This window comes from Brassica rapa, chromosome A01 (assembly GCF_000309985.2).
Source record: "Brassica rapa cultivar Chiifu-401-42 chromosome A01, CAAS_Brap_v3.01, whole genome shotgun sequence".
Classification (NCBI taxonomy): domain Eukaryota; kingdom Viridiplantae; phylum Streptophyta; class Magnoliopsida; order Brassicales; family Brassicaceae; genus Brassica; species Brassica rapa.
This window is the reverse complement of record NC_024795.2, coordinates 14769493-14780396: the sequence shown is the minus strand read 5'-3', so window position 1 is coordinate 14780396 and position 10904 is coordinate 14769493. Positions and strand designations below refer to the sequence as shown.

General features: G+C 36.4%; 1 protein-coding gene and 1 pseudogene across 1 annotated transcript; one reads left to right on the top strand and one right to left on the bottom strand.

The window, feature by feature from the left end:
• Positions 1–4770: 4770 nt before the first annotated feature.
• On the top strand, positions 4771–9275 carry LOC103873903 (annotated as a pseudogene).
• LOC103873913 (tubulin beta-2 chain) lies at positions 9100–10904 on the bottom strand. The gene is made up of 2 exons (XM_009152320.3): positions 10149–10904; positions 9100–10012 (listed from the first exon to the last, which is right to left on the bottom strand). Exons 1-2 carry the CDS (start codon positions 10810–10812, stop codon positions 9327–9329), a joined length of 1350 nt encoding a protein of 449 aa, XP_009150568.2. The 5' UTR covers positions 10813–10904; the 3' UTR covers positions 9100–9326.

The following is a 10904-nucleotide window of genomic DNA, read 5'->3' as shown; positions in this document are numbered from 1 at the left end:
GCAAGGAACCACAATCTTCGCAGGATCATGTATCATCTTCACTCTTTTGTGAAACCTAGCAGCTTCTTCTGCGCAGATAGGTGGTCTCAGATGTCTGGTGACAAAAAGGTGTGAGGTCTCAGACTTGTACTCTCTTTGCTCAACTGGTTCCAACTCAACTATATATCCTGGTAGCTCGTCCAACGATGGGTGTCGATTGATATCATTAGGTGAGTGTCGATCGATGCAGTCGGGTAGGGGTAGATGGATGGTATATGCTGCATGTCGATCGATGATGTAGGGTGGGTGTAGATCGATGATGTAGGGTGATTCTCGATCGATGCCAGGTTTAAGTGAAGTTCCCAGATCTCTTCCCGAAGTGAGATGATCGTCATCAAGCTTCTTCACCAAGTTCTGATCTAGATTCTCAAGTTGTGTTTTATCCTCTAACTCTAAGAAATTTTCTATAGTGATCTTTTTGTCTACATCTGGGACAAGATCACAACTTGATACATCAGTGCTCTTCTGTGCCAAGTCTGCACTGTCACGAAAACAACTCGATCTGTCATGGATTTTAAGAGGTGTCGATCGACAACAGGATATTATGTCGATCGATAACAGGATATTATGTCGATCGATATTGAGGTGCTGGTGTCGATCGATGGTGAAGTCGTGATGTTGATCGATTGTGAGGCTGGATCCCTTGTATCAGCTTCTCCAACTCTGCTCGGCTCTCCATACTGTTGATCATCTTCTACCATATATTCCAGCATAGATCTCATCTCAATCTCTAAATTTGCTGCTCCTTCATAGATAAATTTGTTGAAAAAGGCGCTTGTAATGTCCTCCCAACAGGTTAGAGATCTTGACTGCAACTGTCTTAACCAGCGGAATGCATCTCCAGAGAAAGAATAAGGGAAGATCTTACAGAGTATGTGGTCTACAGATATTTCACTGCTCACTCCTTGAAACTAGATCCTCAAGCTTTTCGATGTGGTTTCTGGGATCTTCACGAAAAAGACCTTGGGAGGGGTCTTGACCTACCCAATCATATCATTCTCGGCTCAGATCAAAATCATTCATCTCAACAGCAGCAATCACATCAGGGATCACATCACCCTGAGCATTAATCAACTATCATGTGCTATTGCAAGTGCGACCTTCTTTGTTTCTTAACTTCCCATTCTCATCGACCTTAAGTATGAGCACTTCGACCTTTTCTGTCTCCACACAAGTGGTGTCGGTCATCGCATGAACAGTACCATGATGAACAGTACCATGATGAACAGTGCCGCGGTGAACAGTGTCTCGATGAACAATGTCGCAATGAACAGTGTCACTATGAACAGTGTCGATCGACGACGGATAAACAGTGTCGATCGACGGTTGATGAACAGTGTCGATCGATGGCGATGAACAGTGTGGAGGTGAACAGTACCCGAATGAACAGTATCCGAATGAACAGTATCCAGATGAACAGTATCGATCGACACGAGATGAACAGTGCCGATCGATGTTGGGTGAATAGTGTCGATCGACGCAAGATGAATAGCTTTAATCGATGCTTGGATTTCTACGCTGCCAATCGCTGCTTGGAGGGTGTCGACTACCCTCTTAGACTTATTGATCACGCGTTCCAAATCCAGTGGCTCTACTAGTAAGAGATATATTCCCTTGATGCTTCTGTTACTCATATGTATGTACCTGAAACAGAAGAAAAAAAATTTATGAGTTTTTTAGAACAGTAGTTAAACCTAGACTAAATCTAACTAGACAAGATCTAATGGCGATCAAATCTCTCCGGCAACGGCTCCAAATTACCCTAAGGAGTGATTTGTACTCTCTCAAATAAGAGGTCGAGTTGTAGAATTTAGGGATCAAATTACGGAGAGCTAGGGACACAAAAGATATAATAGTTATAAGATTAAGCTAGGCTAATAATAAAGCAATAGATATAGCAAATTTGCAGGGCGAACAAGGTAGTTGTTCTTATGAGACTGAGTGTTGTTTGATGAAAGGATGGTTGCTAGATCTAGAGTTTCTATTCATGTAATCAAAATTATAATGATATAGAGACTAATTATTGTATGCAAGATATTAAAGAGCTCACCACTTATAAGAACAAATCGATCAGCATTTGCTTTTTAGATTCGTCTACTGACTAGATCTAATGATCTCAACAATCGATTGTCGATCAATTAGAAAGTTTTAATCGATGATTTTAGAGGAATATCGATCGATAGTTCGACACACCTTTCACGACGTCGATCGATTATTCTATTGGAATTCGATTGACACGCTTCTAGCAAGCTTTGCACGTGGGTTGATAAAGTACTCACTAGGGTTCCTAGATCAGTTATCACTCGTTTCTAGCAATCCTAGTTCAATGACGATCTATTCAGAGAAAAGACCAAGCTATCACTTGTGCCTAATGATTCTAAGATCATGGTTCTAGTTCGCGACTCTAGAACACAAGCAGTAAGAAGATCCTATTGATGAATATCAGAACCTAGCAATTCTATATTTGGGGCTAATCCCTCGTAACCTATTTGAACCCTAAATCTAGCAGATGAATCTATTCAAGCATAAAGTTTGTGTAAGGTTCTAGATCGTATTGTGTATTCATTTTATTATTGTGTCCTTTTCGTGTTATCTTTGCTCATCAATTACTTATTCTAATATGTTTTTTGTTACATATTTTATTGGTTAAGTTGTGTATGTTAACCTCTAAGAGATCCTACAATAAAAATAATTCTTCAACTAAGTTAGAAATAATTTTTGGTGCATAACGTATGTTTCATTCTGCATTTAATATTATATTGTGTTATTTTGTTACATGATGCTGATTTAAATTTATATTATTCAGTGATATGTGTTTCACATGTATGTTGTGGTCTAGGTATGCAAGCAAGTATTCAGGGCCGCCCTCGGCTAAAGCCCATGAAACAAGGGCTTTAGGTGCCAGGAAGTATATGATTATCAGGAGCAACAAAATTTTAGTAAATTTATTGTAATGTATGGTGTTGTGATTACCTATCTGTTTTAGAGGTAGCGGGTTCAACATCTCCCCTATTCTATTTCCTTTTATTTTTTCCCTTTTTGATAACATTTTTTTTCTTTCTCTAATCATAATAGCATTTAAAGCTTTGATTCTCTTTCACGGAGGATTTTGATAACTGCATTATTAGCCCTTCTATTTCTTGAAGTGTTTGCTTTCTAGCTCTCTTTTCTTTTTTTCACACGTTTCATTGTGATTTATCTCTTTTGTCAAAATAGTTGCAACTCCTAAGTATTTTTTTTTCTTTCTGAAGTTTTGGAATTTCTTATGAACTTTTGAAATCCAAACAAACATAAAATTAACACATAACTCGATAAAATTATACAAGGTGAAATTGATATTTACATGATTTGTTTTGTCCTACTACATAGAGTATAATTTTTTGGATGTTTTAAAAAATGCTACTAGAAAATTGGATTAAAATTACAAAATGTTGTCAAATGCAATTACAAAAACGGCTGACATGCTGAAATTTCTAAACAAACGCATTGTTGTTCTCAAGCACAAAAGAAATTGCTTATAGACAATTCTAATTTTAGTTGCTTCTGTATAAATATAGTTTTCATTACATTCTATAAAGAATTATTTATGCACGACTATGTCTCATGAGCTATATATGACATATGCGTTAATTAAAACACTTTTATCTGAAATTAGCAAATTATTTTTTGAAAAAATATTTTTTTTCATAAATAATTTGATGTTTTGTATTTTATAAATTTGAAAATAACAGTTTTAGTAGTATTTTAATTATATAAATGTTTTAGTTATAATTAGGGGACATAAATGTTTTGGAATGCTTTAGGCGCCATATTAGTCCGCACCGGCACTGCAAGTATTATAACTTTTTTATTTAGTGAGGCATCTTATGTTGTATGTTTTGTCGTTTTGTTTGTGTGCGAGAATACAGAGCTATAATTTCTAATTTTGGTTTTTGTTTCACAGTTTCTAAGATTTAATTATTGATAATATTATGATATTTACTGAGCTGTGAATGTTTCTAATGTTTTCAGTGCCAATGAGATTTTTTTGATCCATAATTATAATAAGTGTTTGATTTCAAATCTATGTCGTCCAATGATGGTTTAGTTATTAATATAAAAGATCTTATAATATAAAGAAGAAGATAATTTTCTTCTTCTCTTGCCACCTCATTAAATAGGGCAAGGAGGTGGCGATACGTGTCAAATGATACGGTGCGTTTTAATTAGGTTTCGTTATGGGCTTCTACACGATATTTTGTTAAGGGCTTTGAATAATTTTTTTGGGCTGAAACCAAAACTAAAGCTTCGCAAAGTCGCCTTCGACTTCTTCAAGAATGATGATTTTTGGTATCTAGTGTTCTTCGTTTTGATCGAGCACCAATTAGGTCAATCGACAACGGACATTCTAGAATGTTGTCTGAGACGCATCTTCGTGAAGATTAATGTCACCCTAATCGACCATTCTGTTCATCTTCCTGATTACGAGAACCTGGAAACGTTTAGTGGTTACGCTAAAACGAAGGATTGTCTTCAACGCTGTCTTTAACCATCGTCAAACTATCCTTCAATGCTTCTCATTTACTGACTCAGCCAGAAATTTCAATTATAACAAGGTATGCCTGAGCCGGTGAAATGCATCAGTTCCTTCTTCACATTCATAAGCTTTCTAAGAAACCAATCTTTGATAATGGCTAATTCATGTCTTCCTTGCCGATTTGCAGGGGTCCGTTGCTTAGCTTCTGAGAAGCTATGAATATTAAGAGCGGCGGTGAGCTAATGGACGTCGACATGCTCCTCCTGGACGCCAAGGTAATTCTAGCTTCATTACGTTGTTTTCTGTTTTTTTTAATCGTCTCTCGCGTTGTTCGTGTTTAGATAATGAAACTTTCAAACCTAATAGTTCTTCACTGGAGATCAATTTATTCATGTCTCTATCATAAAATTATTACCCAGATGTTTTTGTTATCTTTAAATATTTGGAATATGATCATTGTTGTAACTTTATCCCCCAAAAGTTTTTGTTGAGAGCTACTTTTAAAAGTAAGTACTGATCGTTCATATATTTATCCGTCTGATAAAATTATATATGGAACATACTCTCACGGGATACTTTCATCACTGCAGGTTGGTCACAATGACACTGGGACTACATCAACAGCTTCATTGTTGAGAGGCTATGCCAAAGTAAGGGTAAGCTTTCACCCTGTAAAACTCATCCTCACAACTCTTAAATAAAACACTAAAAAATTATTTTTCAGTATAATGGCAAATTCATAGAGTGCGTTTATATACAGAATCCCGTAATCTTTTATATGGGTAGATTTTGAGAGAGTGCGTTGGTTGTATTTTGGAAATCTGAGAATCATCTAATACTAATTGATAGAATGCTTTTCTATAGGGAAAGAAGAGATGACAAAATCCATCTTCGAGCTTGCTTATTTCTTGATCATGTTCTATTGGATTGCTCATGTTAAACTATTGCTCCGACAACTAGATAGTTGTCTGTGATTCTCTCGACGGTTCCTCCAACATCGACGCTGCAATTTCTTCGGATTCCATCTTCGGTATCTATAACCCCAATGACAAGTGTAACACCGACGACTGCGACTATAACTCCGCTGTAATGAACTACTCTCCCTTTCTGCCTTTCACCTTCCACATGGCCACTCCTACCAGATACACAGTGTACATAATGTTGTTGATGTTTGGCTGTGTGTTTCTTGCAGCTTGGGTCAGAAGAACGAAGTTGTATAGTAAATGTGTGTCAACTTCATTCTTATGCTAGGAAAAAGTGTCTTTGCCTTCACCCTGGACCCAATGTATGGCGACTTCGTCCTCACGCAAGAGAACATTGAGATCCCTAAAGCTGGGAAGTTTCAATCTTTCAAAGAAGGGAACTACCAGCCATGGGATTAAAGTCTGAAGTAGTACATTGGTGATCTCAAGGACCTAGGTCCAATTGGGAAACCTTACTCAGCAATCAACAAGGTACGTTGGAACTTTGGTCGGAGACTTTTCATTAGACTTTGTTGTACGGTGGGATTTACGTGTACCCATGTGAAGCCAAGAGCAAAAATGGAAAGCTTAGGCTTTTGTATGAGTATGCACTGATGAATTTCATTGTTGAAAAAGCTGGAGGAAAAGGATCATATAGCCACCAGAGTACTAGATATCCAACTGGCCAAAGGTAACTCAAAACACATATCATGTTTAGTTTATTACATTAGCTTACATCTAAATTTTGGATGTCATCATACAAAATTTTCTTTGGGATACCTGACAGAACATCAGAAGGTTACGCTTTACGTTGGAAGCAAAAAAGAAATGAAGAAGCTCGATGATGTATTTGAAGATTCAAGATGTAAAATAAGAATATAAATATATTTGAAAATAAAAACCTTTAGGTCATGTGATAATATATAGTAAATTGTCAATATATATATATATATATATATATTTTTTTTTTTTAAAAAAAATAACCAGTGTAGTTTGTTTTACACATCCTAATTAATTATTCAAGCAACAAGAATACTTGGATTTTAAATATAATAACATATACAAAATTTTAAACAAACATGTATTTTTTAATTAGTAAACCTTAGTACTAGGTTTTCATGTTTCATGCCTAATTAAAAATAATTTTTGTTAAAATTCTAATTTTCTCAATAAATTATCATAATTTTATAAAAAAAAAAGTGCAAAACTAAATACTGATGGATACAAGAAATAAAAATATAAAAGAGGAACTATTTATGCTTTCCGTGTCAAGTCTAATTGACTACAACTTTTAAAACTCATTGTATTTCCTATTAGAGTGAAAGTTGGTCAAATACCGAGAATAAAACAAGACTCACATTTTGGTGAGTTATTTTAATAGTGAAACAAGTCTATAATTTATAAAAACATAACAAAAGAAACAATTAAAGCTATTTTAAAAAGTAGTAAAATGTAATGTTACTTATAAATTTAAAATAAATTAAAGTATAAATAGAAAAATATATATATATTTGTCAAGAGTCCAACAAAATCCACAATTTAAAATAATGCGGCAAGCAACAAATTAAAGAAAGGTGAAACTAGAAGATTTATACTAAAACAAACTTTTTGTCAGCTTCAAAACAAACATATTAAAAATCTACATTGTTAAAAGAAAATGTAGCCTCACTCAAATAACTATAACAATTTGTATTAGATAAAATTTGGTCAATTATAACGAAATTAAAGACAAATATTCTTATAACAAACAAGTTTAAAATAAAAAAGGTAACAAAAATAAAATAAACCAACTACGCAAATAACGATCATGTAATATAAAATTAAACCCTTTAAACTAAAATATGAAAAACAAAGATTAATCTTAAGACTTTGATCATGTACTTTTGTTTTCGTCGATCAGATGAGCATGAATCTAGATGGGAGAAATTCCATGAAATGATCCAGAAGTACATTACTTAGCTGATCATGCTGTCAAGAGAGCCAACACAGATCTATAGGTGTCAAAGTTAATCTGGTGATGAGAGGAAATCTAGCTTTTAGACATTCCTCATAGCATAGCTAACTCACTTAGATACGTTAAAAGTATTTGGCGTAGTTGCTTTTTTGCTGCAGCATCCTTTGTTTGGTATAACAAGACCTGCAAAAAGGAAAGCTAAAGCTAAGTTTTGATATTGAAATCATGAGAAAACCTCTGATTGAATAGAGATAGGGTGAGACTATTTTTACTATATCAAGAAAGCTTCACAATGATATAATGAAAGAGATTATAGATGTTTTAATAGACAAAGGGAAATCCTGGAAGAGTTTGGTCTTTGTGACATACCAAATTATTGATTTTTGTCACACACCCACTGTTGTTTTGCCGCTTACCGTAGCTAAACCATTTTTCTTGAATCTAAGTTGGATAGTCTCTCTCAAGTATATGTAAAAAGAACACACTTTGAGCTGTTTGAGTATGTGATGAACTTTTCCATAGTTATGGTGAGTTTATTTATACTACAGAATAGTATCAGAGTTTAATTTATTGATATTTGAGCCGAGAGAATTTTGACCATGTGATTTGCTGCTTAGTATCTCTTGGGCATTATAAAAATTTAACCACCTTTCAAAAAGACTGAGCCTCAATCTCTTTATAATAAACAACTTTAATGGCAAATGAAAATAATATAGAAAATGACAGCCACATAACTTATAAGTCGCATATACTCCAAAACAAAATAATACTCATCAATTTGTAAATATTATTAAACAATAAATTTAGGAATATAAACATATTGCAATAAAAGTATATGATACTATAATTATATACATCATACAATAATCATATATCCCGGGCTACGCGCGGGACGACCCTAGTTTTAATCTAAAATATAACCTTTTAAATTAAAAAGAAACAAATCTAGTTATCTATATAGATATTGAAATTAGATAAATTATAATTTTTTATTTATATGTGTTTCCAAATATAGAATTGCTTATTTGTCTCAACTTGGATTTGTCTTCTTTGTTACATACCCTTATGTGTCTCCTCCAGCGGTGATTTTGAGTACATTTTGTCTTAGGAAAGAGCCGCTGATCTTAAAGTGAAAGTAATCTAAAAGTTGATTCTCCGAACTGTCGTTTATAATCTTTGTAATCTCAAAGCTGTACGTATATACAAGTTGTCCAAGAGACTGATCAGGTTATACGCAGAAAGCCTCACTAGTCTCAATCATTCACCGCAAGTTCAGCTCTAATCAACACAACCTGAAGAATCTTACTTTTTTACATGGGTTAATTACTTAAAATAGTCTCCAACTCATCCGCTGAATTGAATGGCCTGGGTGTTCCAACATTCTGTCTCTAAAGTTGGTTTCTTATCATTTGTAGAAAAACCTTTTAGTATGGCCAAGTTTTATCTCTACAAGGAAGATTTCAAGGTAACATACATCTCAAAGACAACAGACTCTTTAACCAAAGATTGCACAAATGTTTCATAGTAATCTATTTTTTGTTAGTTGTTTAATTCCAATCTAGATTTTGACCATTTCTAGTTTTGGGTAATATAAAAAAGCATGTAAAAACAAACATGAGCAGACGTTAGATATTTAAATATTCATCAAACTAAAGTGCAAAATAGAAAGTTAGAAACGCCGAACAAAACCTCACAACGCAAAGTACACAAACAACACACCATAATAAGTCAACAAGATCCAGAGTTTTGTCGATACAAGCATAAAGAAACTACAACTGGTACGTTGAGGTTCTCCCCTTTTTAAAGAAAAAAAAGAAACAAATAACTAAACTGGTTCAAGATAACACACTTACACTCAGTACTCCTCCTGTTGGTATTCTCCCTCTTCCTCGTCCTCGTACTCACCTTCTTCATCGGCCGTTGCGTCTTGATATTGCTGGTACTCTGACACAAGATCGTTCATGTTGCTCTCTGCTTCTGTGAATTCCATCTCGTCCATTCCTTCACCTGTGTACCAATGCAAGAAAGCCTTCCTCCTGAACATAGCTGTGAACTGCTCACTCACACGCCTGAACATCTCTTGGATCGATGTTGAGTTCCCAATGAAAGTGGAAGCCATCTTCAGACCAGTAGGTGGGATATCACAGACTGTTGATTTAACATTGTTGGGGATCCACTCAACAAAGTAGGAAGAGTTCTTGTTCTGCACGTTCAGCATCTGCTCATCCACTTCCTTGGTGCTCATTTTGCCACGGAACATGGCAGAGGCTGTGAGGTAACGTCCGTGTCTTGGGTCAGCAGCACACATCATGTTCTTGGAGTCCCACATTTGCTGGGTGAGCTCAGGGACTGTGAGGGAACGGTACTGCTGAGATCCTCTTGAGGTGAGAGGAGCAAAACCCACCATGAAGAAGTGCAGACGAGGGAATGGGATCAGGTTGACAGCAAGCTTACGAAGGTCGGAGTTAAGCTGACCAGGGAATCTCAGACAGCATGTGACACCAGACATTGTAGCAGATATCAGATGGTTCAGGTCACCAACTGCAAAAAGTGAGAGAACACGTATATGAGTTACATCCTAGCAAACGAAAGCACAAAAACAGAGCTCAAAGATATCACTGTAGTAAAGATCAGAACAGTAATATGCCATTGGTATGAGAGATGAAACAAATCTTACAGCTGGGGGTGGTGAGTTTGAGAGTCCTGAAGCAAATATCGTACAAGGCCTCGTTGTCAAGAACCATACACTCATCAGCATTCTCAACAAGCTGATGAACAGACAAGGTAGCGTTGTAAGGCTCAACCACAGTGTCAGAGACCTTAGGGGAAGGGAAGACGGAGAAGGTGAGCATCATGCGGTCTGGGTACTCTTCCCTGATCTTTGATATCAACAAAGTCCCCATTCCAGATCCAGTTCCTCCTCCCAAGGAGTGGCACACCTGAAACCCTTGGAGGCAGTCACAGTTCTCGGCTTCCTTACGAACAACATCGAGGACGGAATCGATAAGCTCAGCGCCTTCGGTGTAATGGCCCTTGGCCCAGTTGTTACCAGCACCAGACTGGCCAAAGACGAAGTTATCAGGACGGAAGGTCTGACCGTAGGGCCCAGATCTGAGACTGTCCATGGTTCCAGGCTCCAGATCCATGAGCACAGCACGAGGGACGAATCTTCCACAGCTGGCTTCGTTGTAGTAGACGTTGATGCGCTCGAGTTGGAGATCTGAGTCGCCGGTGTATCGACCGGTCGGATCGATGCCGTGCTCCGCGCAGACAACTTCCCAGAACTTGGCACCGATCTGGTTACCGCACTGGCCACCCTGGATGTGGAGGATCTCACGCATTTTCCCTCGGAGGAGATAGATCTAGGGTTTCCGATATCAAGTAGAGCGAGTTAGTCAGTGAGTGGCTTTAATATTAGCGGACTATTTATTTA

Excerpts from the sequence above, each read along its gene's own strand:
- LOC103873913 (XM_009152320.3), bottom strand. The coding sequence starts at position 10,812 with ATGCGTGAGATCCTCCACATCCAGGGTGGCCAGTGCGGTAACCAGATC. Across the intron at positions 10,013-10,148 it reads CAAACTCACCACCCCCAGCT|TTGGTGACCTGAACCATCTG; the intron begins GTAAGATTTGTT and ends CACTTTTTGCAG.